Source organism: Heliangelus exortis, chromosome 1 (assembly GCF_036169615.1).
Source record: "Heliangelus exortis chromosome 1, bHelExo1.hap1, whole genome shotgun sequence".
Classification (NCBI taxonomy): domain Eukaryota; kingdom Metazoa; phylum Chordata; class Aves; order Apodiformes; family Trochilidae; genus Heliangelus; species Heliangelus exortis.
This window is the reverse complement of record NC_092422.1, coordinates 169685450-169703746: the sequence shown is the minus strand read 5'-3', so window position 1 is coordinate 169703746 and position 18297 is coordinate 169685450. Positions and strand designations below refer to the sequence as shown.

General features: G+C 40.7%; 2 protein-coding genes across 2 annotated transcripts; one reads left to right on the top strand and one right to left on the bottom strand.

Annotated features, from left to right (window-relative positions):
- Window positions 1–689: 689 nt before the first annotated feature.
- DNAJB9 (DnaJ heat shock protein family (Hsp40) member B9) lies at window positions 690–8346 on the bottom strand. The gene is made up of 3 exons (XM_071733636.1): window positions 8154–8346; window positions 6165–6392; window positions 690–4404 (listed from the first exon to the last, which is right to left on the bottom strand). The coding sequence occupies exons 2-3, from the start codon at window positions 6379–6381 to the stop codon at window positions 3974–3976; spliced, it is 648 nt and encodes a 215-aa protein (XP_071589737.1). The 5' UTR covers window positions 6382–6392; window positions 8154–8346; the 3' UTR covers window positions 690–3973.
- Window positions 8347–8503: 157 nt separating this feature from the next.
- THAP5 (THAP domain containing 5) lies at window positions 8504–16673 on the top strand. Its single transcript, XM_071733635.1, has 3 exons — window positions 8504–8707; window positions 11074–11263; window positions 13760–16673. The coding sequence occupies exons 1-3, from the start codon at window positions 8625–8627 to the stop codon at window positions 14714–14716; spliced, it is 1230 nt and encodes a 409-aa protein (XP_071589736.1). The 5' UTR covers window positions 8504–8624; the 3' UTR covers window positions 14717–16673.
- The last annotated feature ends 1624 nt before the right edge of the window (window positions 16674–18297 follow it).

The window sequence follows — 18297 nt, the reverse complement described above, 5'->3', positions numbered from 1 at the left end:
CCAACAGATCCAAATGATCCTCTGAACAACATTTTATTCTGAAATGCACCCTACACACAACTCACCCAACACACTGCAGAATGAAAATTTAACACATCTTCCAATATCTGGTTCTCAAAATGTGGTTTTGCATTGTTAAGGTGGCGGATTTGCTTTCATTCCAGAGAACTGTTCTAACATGAAATGGCCTGAGCAATACCATACCCCAAACCTTTTATACCCTGCACCACCTTCTAAAAATTAGGCCCAGAAAAGAACTTGCAAGCACAGCTGTGGAGTCAACTTTCAAATCAGCTCAACAGTAACCTTGGCTTTTCAGTAGTAACCCAGGCCAGTCAGTGCTGGTCTGACTGCTCTCCCACTTCTCACCACGGTGGTCAGAGCACAGGCAGATGCAACACTTCTCAAGGCAGAGGCTCTCTGCCTCTCAGACAAAGGCCTTTTCACACAGGTTTTTTTGTGTGCTTGCTTTATAGGTATAAACTCCATATGATTCTCAACACCTCTAAGAATAAAAGATCAGGTAAAATTTAAGTCAATTTCTTTTACTCTCACTCCTTCCCTGCCAACCCCATCATTCCATTTAAGGAAAATGTACTGGTCAAAATCTGTAAAACACAAGTGCCACAAAACCTACTTTAATCCTGAAGAACAGGAGGAAGAAAATAAAAAAAGACTTCACACACAAACAATTTTCACATGTTTAATGTAATGGCACCCTAATTAAGTGTACAGTACTTTTATTTCCACTGGATACTGTGTTTCAAAAGTCTAAGGGGAAAAAATACATAAACCCACAATTTTTTTCGTGAAAAGTTTTAGAAACTCATCTTTTTGGAGTTACATATGCATAAATGCCTTTCAAGAATTGGTAAGTATTCTATTTTTCACCCTCATACAAAAACAACAACAAAAAAATAGGTTTTGCTGGGTCTTTTCACAAGTTGTGAGGATAAAAGACAGCACTTCAAAGCCTTCTGCATTCAGGGGTGTCACAAGGTTATATCAGGACTTCCGCTGGAGAGCCTGCCATGAACCAAACACTATAAATAGTAAAAGAATGTGCAAGGGCCCTGAATAAGCAAGTAGCACAACATGTTTTGCACGCTTGTGTTCTGATAGCTGTGGAACTGTACACTGCTGGCTGAAGGAAGCCTGCCTGAACTTACTCAGCTGAAGTCTATTCAAAGCATACCCATCACAGACAACCATAGCAAATCACCAGAACTGCAATACCAGTGACAATCTCTCCTTGGGATTTTACCTTGGATCAACCACCAAAACAAGTAGAAAGGCCACTTTGAGAAGCCACCGGAATAACAGAAATGGTTTTCCTGGGATAAATAATTAAGAGAACTAATTGAAAAGCAAGTAAAAATAGGCTAGGAAGAAGTCTTTTTAAGGTATTGTCAGCTAGAAAACTAGCAGCTTTATCTTGTTAGCAGTCTCATACATTGACTTTAAGGAGATTAAAAAAACAGGTGCACTTTTTATTAATAAATTTGGAGCATCCTAAAGAGGGGAAGCTAATCTAGAAGCAACAAAGGGCCCTTGCTTTTCAGCTGAAACTTTATCTTGAAAGATGGTGATATCATATGGTCACTTAGATTTTGGGGGGGGGCTGTTTCTTACAATTTACACTGCTCATTTTAGCTTTTGTTCCTCTAATTCAGGATTAGGGAATGGACTTGCATTCATAACTAGAGAAAACTACCCTTGGAGAAGTCAGTGATTTGGGTCCTTCCCCCACACTTAAAACTGGTCATTCTCCTCTTTCCAAATATTTATTTTTTTAATTAAGAAAATATTCACTAGACTAAGAAAGGCATTAATATTTTAGCTTGGCACCTTGCTTCTAGAGTTGCCTCCCACCTCTAAATTCCAGAAATTATCATCCCTAAAAAAGGACACTGGCTAACACTGTCTTGTATTTAATACTAAAGGCCTCATCTGTCCAGAGTCCAAGGAACATTTCTCCTCAAATACATACAGAAATGCCCTCTAAAAACCTTGTTATATGTGAGAGAAACAATTCAGAACTCTATGTTAATTATTTGATCATTTGGATGCCCATACGATATCAGTCAGGCAGATAATCTGATTCTTGCACAGGATGGAATATATTAAAGAAAAAACTGCAGAAATCTACATGAATTACAACTTTTGGTTGAAACATATATTAATTATACAGAAGAAACTGAAAATCTCTGCTTACATAGGAAAAGAGTGGAAATAACACAAAAACACTCGCTCCAGCACTTTTCCTACTATAAGAATATTGCACGTTCCAATAATGTTGCACAAATTACTGGCTTTTTATAAAGACCATATATGAGGTATTAGTCTATTAATAAATAAAGAAGAACATGGAAAAGGAAAAGCACTTAATATAATGCAAAAATCCATTCCAAGTACTTAGTGAATGAAAACTGAACAAGCAGTTAATACATACCCTTGAGGGGAAGGTTAAAGTTACTTAGCAAATAGGCAGCTTTCAATATCTATCCAAGAAGCAAAGAATTAAATCTCTTTATCAAAAGATTTTTAAGCACTCAAAGCCTATTTAGAACACTGCTGTTTAAAATGCTTGCTTTGCTCATGCAATCAGTGTGAAAGGTAAATTCTTATCTCACAATCCTAAAGAGACAACAATATGTGGGTGACAGCAATTTTATTAATAGGAACAAATGTAACATACTCAGCTCTTATTACTGATTAAGAAATAAACGAAAACTTTTGGACTGATATCAGTTAAAAATATTCAGGGGGGTTGCTGAGGGGTTTTGGGCAGGGGTTTTTTGTTATCAATTTTGGGGGTTTTTTTCAGACTAGTTATAGATTTCCACAGTGCTGAAACCGATAGCCATTAGTACCACCCTTATTAGTAGATTCCAGCACCACAAGGCATTAGATGAATACAATAATAATTTCCAGTTTTACTCAGTCTTTATGTTAAGAATTTACCTTTCAAATCACAATGCTGAAAAATTCCTGCTGAAAGGTAATAAATTTGTCAATCTAAACAATCTATTTTTTATTTAGACCCTTCCAGAAACTAGTGACCTGCAGGCAAGCTTATCTTGTTTAAGTTCACAAGCACAGAGGAGTACTTAAGTTCAATAAATTGAGCTATGAAAACTACATTGCACGGGTGGTACTATAGTAAGCATAAAACAAGAGTGTTTTCGATATACTGTTCCAAACATTGTTAGAGAGAGATTTGTATTTTGGAAGAAAAAACAAAAAAACAAACCACCTTGTATGCACACAAACTTACATACACAAATAGCCCTTAAGGGTTATTCAAATCCTACTGTCTTTTCACATCAATGAACAGCTATTTGGAAATTAATTTCCATATGGCTCTCCTAGTTGAAGCACGATCTTAATGTATTTCCTTGTTATTTTCCAACCTAAAAAAGGGGATTTCTGTTAATAAATTTTCCATGCTGGACAGAATAACAAAGACCCAGGTAAATCGCACTTATGCTGCTATTTTGTGTAAATAATCTAATCTGCACATTAATTCATATCAAGAAAAAACTTCAAGTGAAAACTTCAAAAGATATGATAAAAAAAAAGCAGCACTTCGAAGTATCTCCTTTGCTGCAATCCATGCACCAGTAACTCAAACAGTCCTGAATTGGCATTTATGAAAAAATTGTGTTACATTGATGAAATAAAAAATATGTATCTTGTGTTGAAGTTCAAATTTAGGGAAAGCATTTACTAAACTGAAATGCAGATCATTTTTTCTGTCACGTGAGATTATTTCTCTCCCATTCTAAGTAGTTACTGAGACATTTACTTTCCAAACAAGTTGCTTCTATGCTGAAGATTAGTTTCATTTACCATTTCTTTATAGCAGGTAAGTGTTTTTTAGAGCAAACAGTTCAAAAATTTTTTTCCATGTTAGCATAAAACCAAGAAGAATTATGAAGACACTGAAAGAAAAGATAAAAGAAAGGAAAAATTACTGTCCAGAACAGTCTGTATAAGTGGTAACCATGTTTCCTCGTCTCTGAGTGACAGTCTTACAGTGCTTGCTGGACCCATGAAACCTGGCATCAGTTCGCACCGCACGACGGTGAACGTTTTCAAAGTCACTAAATGAGAACATTTTTTCCATATTTTCAAAAACATCATCAAACAGTCCACCTCCAAAGGAGAACTCCTGGAAAGACCGTCTTTGCCGACTGTGAGCTTCCCGGTGAGCTCGGAAGTGATTTTCAAAGTGCTTTTTTGACCTTGAGTTTTGACTGAAGAGGTCAAAGTCTTTGAACAGATCGTCAAAGTTGAAATTAAATGACTGATGGAATGGGCTCCCATTATTTCCTTGTCCTCCGTGACGGCCAAACTGATCATATTCTCTTCGTTTAGTCTCATCTGATAATGTTTCATATGCTATTTCCATTAAAAAAAAAAAAAAAAAAAAAGTTTATTTACATTCTCATTGGGAAAAAAAAAAGATCAAATACAAGGAACAGCTTCCTCCCACTTCCTCAATGGGACAAATTTCAAGAAAGACTTGCATTTAACATATAAGCCTGATCAAGATAAACCCCCATTTAAATGTCTTCAAAGAAAATTAGGGTATGTATTTATTCTTCATAACAATATATTTATTCTATATTATTATTATTTTATTATTATTTATTTATAAATATATATATATTTATTCTTCATAATAGTAATAATAATACACCTATGCTATGATTATATCCTCAAATTTTAAAATTCAGATCATACAATACAGCTTACTAGTAACAAAGCTTAGTGCTTATAGTTGGAAGAAAACAGCAATGGCACAGCAAAGACTGAAGGAGAGAGGATGTTAGGAGCTCCACCTACAAAAAAATGAACTGCCTGCTGCAGTCCCACCACAGAAACAGTGCAATGCCTGCAAAAATACTTGCTAGCCAACCACCAAGTTCTAGCTACACTTCAGTTACAACTAAGTAACCTGATAAAAATCAAGGGGATAAAATAAAGGGAATAAGTTTCCCCCACGTCCAAAATTTCAATTTTTTTAAAAAGTTCAACAAAACAAACTGATTTTGTGATTGGATATGCCTGGAATGGAATCAGGTTTCCATCTGATCTTTGGTCTAGAACTACAGCTACTGGTATTCCAAGGCAGAAAGTCTGACAGATAATATATCCATTCTGACAACACTAAGTCTTTTGGATGGTTCCTTTTTCTCCTACAGAATAGTTTCAAACTTGACATTTAACTTGAACACTTACTTAAGAGTTCCCAGTTCCTCCTGGAATAGGTACTAGTAACTCCAGCACATATCTGTTAACAACTACATTTTTTTCAAAAAGCTCTTCTGCAGACAAGGAGGTAAAACACAGAAATCTCTAACTAGCTTAGTTTGGAGAGCTACAGAAACAGACAGATGTCTATGGAGAGCAAAAGTGGGAACATCTTATTTTTCAGCAAGACTTTTTCTATTTTTGATTATTTGCTTCCACAAAACTATTTGCTATCACAAAACACATATGAATTGTGGACCAGAGGATAATTCACAATGGAAGTGACCTCAGAAGGTCTCCAGTGCTAACCTCTTGCTCAAAGTAGGATCAGTTATGACATCAGAGGAGGTTATTCAGGGGTTTATCCATTTATTCCTGAAAAATCAGCAAGGTTGGAGACTGCACAACCTTTTTAAGCAACCTGTTTCAACACCTGACAGTGCTCAAGGTTAAAAAAAGATTTTTTTCTGTTGTCACTTTTACTGCCACCATGAACTACTGAAGCACCCTGCAGGGTTTTTTTTTTGTTAATCTCCTCACAGTTACTAGAAGGTTGCTGTTAGGTTCCTCTGAAGCCTGAGTAATCCTGAGGTGGGTCTCACTAGACAGATCAAAAGATGAGTTATCCTCCTAGGGCTAAAGCTATCCTACTGCCAAGGATTTTTTTGTGACTATAGGCATAAGCCAAAAAGCCTAACAAGCACAAATGCATAAACTATGTAGAAGGCCTGCCTATGTGCAAGGACACAGAAACAAAACAGATACTGATATTGGACATTTGACAGTAAAATAGAAAAAGTCCTTTTACCTTTTGCTCAGTAACAAGAGTATACTCAAGCTAGCACATTTTCTCACAGATAAAAGCCATGTATCAAATGATTAATACTAAGGTTAGCATATATTACCTTCAGCAATTTCTCTAAATTTTGCTTCTGCACCAGGACTCTTATTTTTGTCTGGGTGATATTTCATAGCCAGCTTGTGAAATGCCTTCTTGATCTGGCGGTCAGATGCATTTTTTGGAACACCTAAGATATCATAATAGTTCTCTGTAGCCAGTATTAATTCAGTTATCATTAAAATGCAGAGAGCAAATATGAAGACAGATTGTGTAGTGGCCATTTCTCTGGTTCCTAGAAAGAAAAACAAACATTCTTGAAGAACAAATTATTTTATATTCCACAACAACTTAAAGCTATGACTATAAGCTCAAAGAGGAAGACCTGTATGTGCCAGGAGTCTTTCAGCATGTTTTTTCACATGTCAAATTCCATTCTCTCAGTTTCACAACCACAGAATATGTAAAAGAAAATCCTGTGAAATCATATTTCACATGCATCATAGGTATGCTTAAGTGTTTATCTTTGGTTTATGCCCACGGTTAACTGTACATTCTCCTACAGAGCTGCTGAAGTAAATATGATACGTTTTGCTGTATCAAACTGTTCATGCTGGCATACCTGAACTGGGTTTAAACTAATCCTTGAGTTCTATGACCATACAGACAGCAGCTCTGAAATAAGCACAGGTTGCAAAAAACCCCTCACTACTGAAAGACCAACTGAATAGCTTGTGTGACAATAACAGCTTGAAAACACAACTGGCCTAGAGACTGACTGTGAGGTGCAGGAACAGGCAACTGTTAGGACACTCATGCTCTGCTTCAGGTCAGTAAACTGACCTAAGGAGAACATGACAGGATAAAACACTCATTTAGAGTACAGAGTTCAGTCAAGTCAAGCATATTTTCCTTTATTTTACAATGGGCTGGGCTCAGCTTACTTTCATATTAACTGTACTACAAATAAAAACACCTACCATGTATTTGATACCAAAGAATTCAACGGAGAAATACCACTGAATAAAAAGGTTGACATATAAAACTCCCAATGAGTTTGAACTGAACTGAAAGAAGAACTCTTCTATAAAAGACAAGCAACTTCAACAATAATTTAAAGTTTTAAGGCTTTTTCATAAGTGTCTTCATCAGAAAGTTACATTTTGAAACAAACTGATGCTAGAATTCAGAGGGAAATCTTGGCATAAGTAAGTCATGAGAAAAATCAGCTTTACATAGCCACATGTTTTTTTCATTATTTTTATTATGGACCGTGTGCACTCCTCCTCCAAGAAGAGACCAAGTGATTTACCAAGGCCTGTGCTATTATATTTAAAACACAGAACATAGTAACACAAATGTTCAGAGACCCATCCTGCTGGGTAGATAACAGCCAGCATTCTAGGTATGACAAGGCCGTGACCACGACAGAAGTTAGGATCTACTACTAGTAATAAAGCTACCAAAGTTTTCCAATGGTTCTCATATCACGACAATTCCGATGAGCAAGCAAATCTATAGCCCACAGCCGGCTATAGTAGAGTTTGTCAGACCGGGGGGGTTATACTTTTCTTAACATCTCCTACATTGACAGAGGAGAAGTCTCCTCGATCTTGCTCTGGAGAAGGAAACGAGACAGAACCTCCCCCGGCATCACCCTCCCATATCCCTAACGAGCCGTAACACAAAGCAAGGCCGAGCTAGACCCCGGCAGATGATACCAACGACACTAAGCGCCGTTGTCACATCTCCAAGTCGGCCAGGCTTAGTAAAGATCGCAGCAGATGGGCCTAGCGGGAAGCGAGAGCCCAGAGTCACCCAAAGGGCAAAGAAGTTCACCGGACCGAGCCCCAGTGTCCCTCTCTTTCCCGTCCCCAGCCTCCCTTCCCAGCCGCCCCAGCACCCCTTAACCTCACCGACCCCTCCGCGTCCCCTTTCCCTCCAGCTACCTCAGCACCCCTCCGTTTTTCCCCAACCTCTTCTAAACCGCGGCCCAAGCCCTCCAGCTGCCGATACCTTTATCCCCCCCCCTTCCCCTTCCCGCCGGGCCCCTCACCTCAGCCTCCGTTCTCAGCCACCGCTACCACAGACCCCGCTGCCGCCGCCACAGACCCCTCCGCTGGCGCTGCCCCCGCTGCCGCCACCCCCTCCCCGAGCGCCGCTCCCGCCCAACGGCCGCCAGGCGCTCGCGCAGCCCCTCCCCCCGCGCCCCGGCGGCCGTTGCTACACGAAGCGCTGCGCCATTGGTCAATGCCCCCTCGCCACGTGACGTGACGTGACGTGTCGCACGCGCGGGGCTACGGCCGGAGCCGCCCCTGGGTGGGCGGGGCCTCTTCCCCTGGCGCGCGGGGCGGGGGGGAGGAGGCGGTGCCCCCTGTCCGCGTGACTGTCGCTCCCGCGCCCCACGGTTACGCACCGCCCCTCCCCCCCCTCTACTCCGCGGGTCCTTCCGCGCCTCTCCGCGTCCCTCCCTCCGCCCCCCGCCCCGCGCCCCTCCGCCCCCCCCGCCGTCCCGCGTCCTTCCGCCATGCCGCGGTACTGCGCCGCGTCCTGCTGCAAGAACCGAGGGGGCCAAAGCGCCAAGGACCAGCGCAAGCTGAGCTTCTACCCGTGAGTGGCCGGGGAGGGGGCGGCCCCGGGGAGCGGGGAGGGATGGCGAGCGCTAAAGAGGCCATCCCGGAGTGAGGCTGGGGCCCCTGCGGCTCCTCAGGAGCCAGGGTTTAAATGGCCGGGCAGGTGACTCAAGAGGTTGGGGGCCACCCCTTAAGCCTTGTCCCCAGCGGCTCGGGGGAAATCGCTCTCCCATCTCGGGAGGAGGGGGGTGAAAAAAGAGTCGCCAGGCTGGGCATTGAACCTCCCCCTGCACCCCCCGCGAAGAGGGGGAGGAGATACGGTAGCATCGGAGGGGTCTTGTGTAGGTGCAGAGCGATCGTGAAGTGAAAACCAAAGAGATTGGACTTTAAAAAAAACCTGCGCTTAAAACCGTGATGCGGTTCGAGCTGCTAGGGCAAAGCAGCACCGGTTACCCCGTTGTTTCAGCCGTGGCTGCCTTTGTGGAAGGGGTGTTTTGAGCAGGGCATTGGCTTCTCTTAGTGAAGGGACCAGGATATCCCCTGAGGGACAGTTTGCAAGCTAAGCGAAGGACCTGGCAGAGTAGGAAAGTAACCATCTATTGATTCGTGAAAATGAAACATCGCCACTAGGTTAATAAACAGAGGCATTGCCGGTTTGTTTGGAAGCAGCTGGGTTCATGGTGGCTGCACGGTACCATCCGGCCACCTGATGGATTAAAGTCACGGTGCCAGGCCAGCAGTAACCTCTGTACTGTTGTTGTTAGGCGGCTGTTGATTCCCAGAACGGTGAGTGAAAAATCTGTGTTTCTCAACACTCAGAGGAGCACAGTGCAAGAAACTAAGTATCAGTGTCTTTCTGCTGAATAAAAGTGTGCTAAGCATTTCCCCGGAGAAGGAATGTTGTAGCCTTTAAAGAAAATTTTAAAAATGGATTTCACAACTAGCCTCAAAATCTGTTTTGCTGAAATTAATGTCCAAATAAGGTTTTGGGTTTGAGCCCTTCCTGAACTTCTTAACTTTCACCTAATCTCAGCTGGTCTGACTGCCTGCCTTTGTCAGATTTCTTCACCTTTCTGACTTGTGCAGTGGTGGCAGCTCCTTAATAAATTCTGTCCACTTCCTCTATCCATTTTTTTGTGTCTCACATTAGAGAACAGATTCTGTTGATGTGTGTGTGCTAAAGCAGGAGGAGTTTCTGGCAAAGTTGCCCTTCAGATAAATTAATAAATTTTGCTATCAGATGTTATCTCTTACTACAGATTATTTTGTTTCCTTCTGTCTGACTGGGGAAGGTAGTGAGTGCTGAGTTTCAAAGGTAACAGCAGTGGAAACAAATGTTCTCTATCTCTGTTATTCAGGAGACGGGGTGTAATATAAGTAATGCTGCTACTGGGTGTACACAATCTAAGTAGGCACAGTTTGAAAAGGCTGAACCTCTAATTTGAACTTGATGTTATTTTGTTCTTGCTAGTATTATTTCTTGTTTTCTGCAGACAGAGCAAGGTGCATCAAGAGCTTGCTCTGTTTCCTTGGTAACTTCAAAGCTTGAATGGCAAAAAAATCAAAAGATTTTGGGAAGGGATAGAGACAAGCACATTTATCCTGTGTCTCTTGGGTATCTTTCTCCCCAAATCAGCTAAGGTTACAATTTTGGAACACTGTGGGCCTGCATAAGAGAGTTATTGCCTTTTGTGGCTTTTGGAGGAAACCTGCAGCTTCAGGGGTTTGAGGGTGAGGTCCAGGGTTTGCCAAGAAGTATCCTGAGTGGTAGCATTCACAGGCACTCCAGGATCTCCCCAGCTTCTGCTCTTGTGTGGGAGTACCTCACTTGCAGAGCCAGTTTTTTTGTGCATCAAAGTTCCATAAACATGTGGTAGCAAGCATAACCAAAAGAACTGATTGTTAGTTAAAAAACAAAAAGAGCTAAGGGAAGAGAATTGACTTAGGAATGCTCCATTTTTGTTTAGAAAGCAAAATCAAATGGCCTTGTAAAGAGCATGTCTGGATGTTTGTGTTGTCCATCATACAGCCAACAGCTAATACTTTTTACATCCTACCATTATGATCAGTTAAATGTAATGACCACCTGGATCTGTCATACACTTTCATATTTATTGCTCATTATTCTAAGGAAAATTGCTTTCTTAACAGTAGTTATAGAACTGCTCAGAATTCAAGTTATGGTAGTTTTATGCTAGAGTTGAAAGAAACTTGATATGCACCAGAGAAGTACTGATTAGCACTGGATATTCACTGTTTTTAAATAGGATTTTTAATGTTTTTGTAAGGAAAGGCTGCCTTTCAGGGAACAATGGGAGATTCTTTAGAAAGAATGAAAAAAAATTACTTTTGTGTGTGTGTGTGTGTGTGTTTTTACTTATTCTTTCAACTTCTTTAAAAAAGATTTCCACTTCATGATAAAGAGAGACTTGAGAAATGGTTGCGGAACATGAAACGAGATGCGTGGACTCCAAGCAAGCACCAGCTTCTCTGCAGTGATCATTTTACCCCTGATTCCCTCGATGTGCGATGGGGGATACGATACTTGAAGCATACAGCTGTACCAACAATTTTTTCTTCCCCAGATGATAAGGTAATGTATTTCTGTCTTTTTTTTTTATTGCATGACAAAGTTAACCAACTATTTATGTGATACGCACTTTCTAATTATCTGCAATATATTCATATGTTATTTTAAAAATAGATTTCGTGTCCAAAAGACTTGTGTGTCCAAAAATAGATTTTGTGTCCTGCCTTAGTCAGCAGGACTAAGGCAAAATGAATGTTTGATTTTATAGTGTATAGGGAGAACAACTTCTCATGCTTTGACTGGAAATTCAGTATCTTTTTTAATTGGAATTTATAGAAGCATTTCCTATAGGAAATTGCCCATAGGAAAACAAGTTTCCTATGAGAATATTATGATGCTAAACAATTTTTCCTGTGAAATTACTCTTAATTAATATATTGATCTTTTGAGGCCTCTTATTAACTGTACATACATACTGGCTTAGGAATATGTAAGTTTCAAACCACACATTTCTTTCCTGAACCTAACCTCTAAGAGCTCAGGAGTGCAGGCTGCTGAAGATATGCAAAAAAAACAATTTCATCCTTCACAAAGTTGTACTAGGTTACATAAAAATAGTGTGCTACACAGGTATTTAATCTTGATCTCAGCTGTATTCATTCTCTCCTGGCCCATAACTGTCTTCCTCTGGGTCATCACATTGAAGTTTGGAGAAATGGAAAGACTGGAATCACTATGAAGGCTGAATTGTTGAAACTGAAATGTGTGGCTAATTTTACAAAATAATTCATTTTTAGACTGAGTTCTCTGTCATCTTGGATAGCTGCAAGTGTTGCCCATACCACTTCTTCAACTACTTACAAGAGACTTAGTTGAAAGCAAAACAGAAAATCACCTTTCTCCTGGCCCAAACCAGGACAACACTGAAGAGTGAAAAGTCAATCTTGATGAATATCTCAAATATAAAAGTAGAAAATCTTGCAATTTGTGGCAGTAGTAACTTAGCAGTAAATATATTTCCTCTTACCTCCCTGCTCCCCATTTCAATATATCCCTCACTTCCCTGTGCTGTCATTGTAACAGGGAGCCTTTGGAGCTGAACTTTGCTGCCCCGTGCTTCTATGCAGTTGCTGATTATTTCCCTGCCTTTTCATTCTTTTGTTTTTCATGTGACCATAGACCAGTCATAGTACAGCTACAAAGGTAGATAGAGAGTTCTGAAGATAAGAAACTTCTTATGCAGAGATGTTGCCAAGAACATACCAAGGCTTCTCTAAGTTATTTTTGCATTAGAAATATATATGGTAAATCCTGGCTAAATTTATTCAGTTTGGGAAAAGAGTAGTATATGCTTCCTTTCAGTGTATCCATCACTTGTCTGCTATCAAAACAAGTGAGATGCAGTTCTTCATACCTGTGAGAGAGTGGACTTGCTTTCCTTGAGTCTCACTTCTCTCTCTGGCATTATTTTCATAAGCTCACTCTTCTGACTGTGGCTTTCACAAAAACAGGGGAAGTACCTGTCCTTATTCTGAGGGAGAATCCCTTCTTATTTTGTTCCTAAGTTAATGTAGAGAAACAAGACAGTCTAAGAAAGACTTTTTCAGCTGCTGACAGAGAAAGGGAAATACTTCATCCTTCCAAAACCCTAATATTGATGTGATTTAGAAGTATCTCCTTTGAAAAATAAAGGTAACCATACGAATTCTATTTCTGTATATGTTTTTTCAGTCCTTTAGCACTGAAGTTTCATATAAGATCAAATTACAAAGCATAATGTACTTAGGATACTACAGACCATCCTAAAAAAAGGAGAAGTTTCAAACTGTCCCTCTTCCAGTAACAACTTCTGTTTGAAGTCCTGAAAAAATGTTATCCTCCCTTAAAATTTTCTGTCTCTCCAGAAAAAAAAAAAGTCTCTATTTTTATGAACTGTGAAGTTTAGTTGTCAGAATTTAATGGCTTGTTTAAAAATCCACCTGTGTGTTTCTGCACAAATGTGTTTCACTGTTCTGCAAGCCTGTGTTCATAATCTTCTGTGTTGTCAAATTCTCTTCAGGTTGGCACATGTGACTAAAGATTTGCCATGCTGGGCTAAAACAACTTTATTGCATTTGTTTGCATCTTTAATGCAAAAATCTTGTACTGTGTGTATTTCATAGTCAAATATGCAATACAGTTTCAGGTGATAATAGGAGATACTAGCCAGTCTTTTGTCAGACAGATTTGTTTAGCCACTTGCCTTTGAGTGCTTTTAAAATTATGGTGACTTGTGTAAATCAGTAACTAAGTTCCTTAGATTCTGAAAATAGGGAAAAAAGTATTACAGCTTCTTTTAGGGTTTTAAAATTATATGTAAGTATTTAGGGCCTGAAGCAAATTTTCAGGTCACTGGTGTAGTTTTTAGAAGGTGCTCATCTAAATAATTATTTGCGTAGTACCATGCAACAGAATGAGATTTGCTCAGTGTCTTTTTATGTTCAAGTGATATTTCTAGTTATAAGGTGGTTGGATTTGTGTTGGTTTATGTTGTTTTGGTTTTTTGCATTTTTTCTCCAGGAAAAAGATTCTTCTCAAAAGACCCCACAAGAGGTAAAGAGAAAAGACCTCAAAGAAACAAATACAAACGTAGAGTCAGCGAAGGCATTTGTATCACTTGAACTTTGTACACCAAAGAAAAATCCTGTAATTGCAGAAAATGTAGATGAAAAAGCAGAAGTAGTTTGCTCAACTGCATTGGATAAACCTTTACAAATTCAACAACTACAGCTTCAAAATGGAGAAGACTTTCAGGCAGACAGTATCATTCTTGATAATTCTATGCAATATATACATGAGCCTAATCCTGTTTTAATGGCAGCAGCAGTGCAGAGCATGGAAGCTACCAGTGCTTATACTTCTGTAGAGGACTCAGGAGGTTGTACAGCTACAGTCTTGCAATTTACAGACTCTGACTACTTGAATTCATCTCTGAAACTTAATGCTTTAGGTTCAATTACTGACTATGCAATTGAAAATCCTAACTCCCATGTTGTAGGCTGTTCTGTTGGAGTACAGCCAACAAGTGAAAATGCAGTTTTTCTGAGTACAGTCACACAAAGTATTGAACAGTTCAGCGGAGGTGAAGAATCTGTCATTGCTATCATTGTGCCATCTGAGAGTCTGGAAGAGCCTGAAATAGTTAACAGTTCTTTCTTGCCTAATCAGCAAGAGTTTCTTGATACAGAGCAGACAGAAATAGAAACATCTGTGAATATGAATGCATATGGTGGAAGTGAAATATTACAAACTGAGCATTCATACTGCAAACAAGACATAGACAGAGATCACCTATGGCAAAAAATTTCAAAGCTCCACTCTAAGATCACTATGCTTGAAATGCAGGAAATAAAAACTCTGGGGAGACTCAGATCCTTGGAAGCTCTTATTGGACAAATGAAGCAAGAAAACCTGCTTTCTGAAGAGAATATTGTAGAAAACTGCTTTACAACACTTGAAGTGACTATGATACAGTAAAGTTTTTAGTGGTTGTTCTAAAATACCTTTCTAGCCCTTTTGGCTCTCCATTTGTACAAACAAGAATTTGTGTTTCAGTCATGCTATTTTAGAAATCTAATGCAAACTGTGTGAATAGCAAATAGCAAAATCTTTAAAATGTAGCATAACTACTACCAAAGCTAGGTTGTAGAATATTGGCTGTAAGTGGAACAACTCCTCTGTAATCTAGGAAGAAGCAGTTAAGGATCTGCTACAGCACCTGGACACCCACAAGTCTATGGGGCCAGATGGGATCCACCTGAGAGCACTGAGGGAACTAGAAGAGGAGCTCACCAAACTTCTCTTTCATCTACCAACAGGGGAGCTATAGGCCTGTCAGCCAAACCTCAGTGCTCAGAAAAATTATGGAGTGGTTCATATTGAGTGTGTTCATGTGGCAAGTGCAGGACAGCCAGGAGATCAGGCCCAGCCACCATGGGTTCAGGAAGGGCAGGTCCTTCTTGACCAACCTGAGCTTGTTCTGTGACCAGGTCACCCACCTGCTGGGTGAGGGAAAGGCTGTGGACATTGTTTACCTGGACTTCAGTAAAGGCTTTTGACACTGTCTCCCACAGCATTCTCTCAGAGAAACGGGTGGCTCATGGCATAGGAGGGTGTACTATTGGCTGGGTTAAAACATGGATGGATGGATGGATGGCCAGGCCCAGAGAGTTGTAGTGAACAGTTAAATCCAGCTGGGGCCTGGTCGCCAGTGGTGTCTCCAGGGCCCAGTTTTGGGGCCAGTCTTCTTCATTATTCTTATCAGTGATCTAGATGAGGGAATTGAGTGCTTCCTCAGTATGCTTGTGTTGATCTGCTTAACGTTAGGAACGCCCTGCAGAGGGATCTGGACAGGCTGGATTAACAACTGGCTGAAGCCAACTGTATGAGGTTGGATCAGGCCAAGTGTTGGATCCTGCACATGGATCACCAGAACCCCATGAAATGCTGCAGGCATGGGAAAGAGTGGCTAGAAAGCTGCCTGGCAGAAAAGGACCTGAGGGTGCGGGTCCAGACCTGGCTGCACATGAGCCAGCAGTGTGCCCAGGTGGCCAAAAAGGCCAACAGCATCGTGGCTTGTATCAGAAATAGTGTGGCCAGCAGGAGAAGGAAGTGTTCGTGCCCCTGTGCTCGGCTGCACCTGAAGTACTGTGTTCAGTTCTGGGCCCCTCAGTACGTGAAGGATATCAAGCTGCTGGAGTGAGTTCAGAAAAGGACAGCCAAGCTAGTGAAGGGTCTGGAGAACAAGTCAAAGAGGTTGAGGAAATTGGAAAGGTTTAGTTTGGAATAGAGGAGGCAGAGGGGAGACTTTATAATTCTCTACAACTGAGAGGAGGTTGTAGTGAGGTGGGGGTTGGCATCGTCTCTCAAGTAAGTAGCAATTGGACTAGAGGAGATGGCCTGAAGTTTCACCAAGCAAGGTTTAGACCAGACATCAGAAATAATTCTGAACTGAAAGAGTAGTTGGGCACTGGAACAGGCTGCCCAGGGAAGTGGAGGAGTCACCATCCCTGGAGGTGTTAAAAAAATTTGTAGATGTGGCACTTCAGGACATGCTGTAGTGGGCTCCGTGATCTTAAGAGGTCTTTTCCAATCATGGTGATTCTTCAATTTAACAGATTTTATTTCCTCCTAAAGTTTTGTTCAAGTGTATGAATCAATAAAGATAAGTTAAACCTTTCTAACTATAGGCTCTTCTGAAACATCCAACGACTGCATTTAGGACAGCAGAAGAGGGGACAGAATAAGCATATAGGACAGACAATTATAAAGCTGTTGTTTAAAAAAAAAATGTCCCAATTCTCTTTGAAAAGAATAGTGAGGTATGTAATATACATTGTTCAGCAAGGCCACAATTACTCTGTTCCATACATGTAATATTTGTTCTGTTTGTTTTTTGTACACTTTGATCCTATTAAATTTTTTTCTGCAATAACATATCTCCTTTCATTTGGCTCCAGAAACAAGAATTCTTTAAGAATATTTTTTGTCAGTAGCTCCATCTCTCTCTTTTTATTTTTTTATGATTCAGCTCAAATGGGAAAAAAACCACATCGTAAATAGTGATATTTTAGCTGATTACCAAAAGCTCAAACTATCTGCTCATCATTGGTTTTCTTACAGTCTTTATCTGTGTCATGCAGATACCCTTAATAATACATGGAGAAAACACCTGTTTGCATGGTACATTGCCAGTGAAAGAAGCAGAAACTGGCTTCATTATTTTCTATATCTTCCTTTTCCAAAAGTGGAATCATAAGACAAGAAATCCATTCCTCTGTGTTGGTTTTGTTAGCTGTTTTTAGTGCACAGGACAGCACTACAGTAGAAACATACTGACAGTTCATTTGAGGGAAATTAGTTTGCTTAAATACTTTCTGCTTATTCTGTCTGTGACAACTGTTAGATCTTGAGGTCACTGTACAATCTAGAACAGTGAACCAAATACTAGATCATCCAGTCCCAACTGCATTGCAGTTGGCCTGGTAGTTGTAGGTGCTTTCTAAGTGAGCTATCCTACAGTTACTGGATTACTCAAGGGACTCAGATGTGTTACCCTTCAGTCAAAACTGTGTCACTACCACCACCAGTTCAATCTGAGACTGAAGCAAATGGGTTCCTTTGCAGTCTGTTACCTGTGTTCTCTATTAGACATGTTTTAAACTGTTCTGGGAATCTTTTGATAAGGTATTGAGGATCAAGCAACACTAATTGGCTGCATCAAGAGAAGCGTGGCCAGCAAGTCGACGGAGGTGTCTCCCCCTCTACTCTACTTTTGTGAGACCCCACCTGGAGTACTGCAGCCATTTCTGGAGCCCCTGTTACAAGACATGGATGTGCTGAAGCATGTCCAGAGGAGGGCCAGGAGGATGATCAGAGGACTGGAGCACCTCTCCTATGCAGACAGACTGAGAGAGTTTGGGTTATGCAGTCCGGAGAGGGGAAGGCTCTGAGAAGACCTTATTGTGGCCTTCTAGCATCTGAAGGGGGCTATAAGAATGATGATGAGGGACTTGGGATGCCAGGTAGTGATGGGACTGGGGTGAAGGGGAGAGGAGGATAATTTTAGATAGACTAGAGGAGGATAATTTTAGATACGGTGTTAGGAAGAAGTTCTTCACCATGAGGGTGGTGAGACACTGGAACAGGTTGCCCAGAGGTGTTGGAAGCTCCATCCCTGGGAGCTTTTAAAGCCAGGCCGGACGGGGCTCTGAGCAACCTGTCCAGTGGGAGGTGTCCCTGCCCATGGCAGGAGGGTTGGAACTAGATGATCTTAAAGGTCCCTTTCAGCCCTGAAGATTCTCTGATTTTATGATTCTAACTAATTACAAAGCTGACCTCCAACTAGATAAAGCATTGAAAATGTCAAATTTCAGAAAATTTTTGCAACGGGCAGAATATTCTGGTCTTTTAAAAGCACAGTACTGTTGAGGTTGGTCTGTATCAGTAACCACTATATTATGTCTGTTTTGTCCTTCAACTTGTTAACTTCTTTCAGGAACCAGGCACAGCATATGCGTGGGAAAATTGCTAAAGAAGATAAATGTCTGCTATAATAC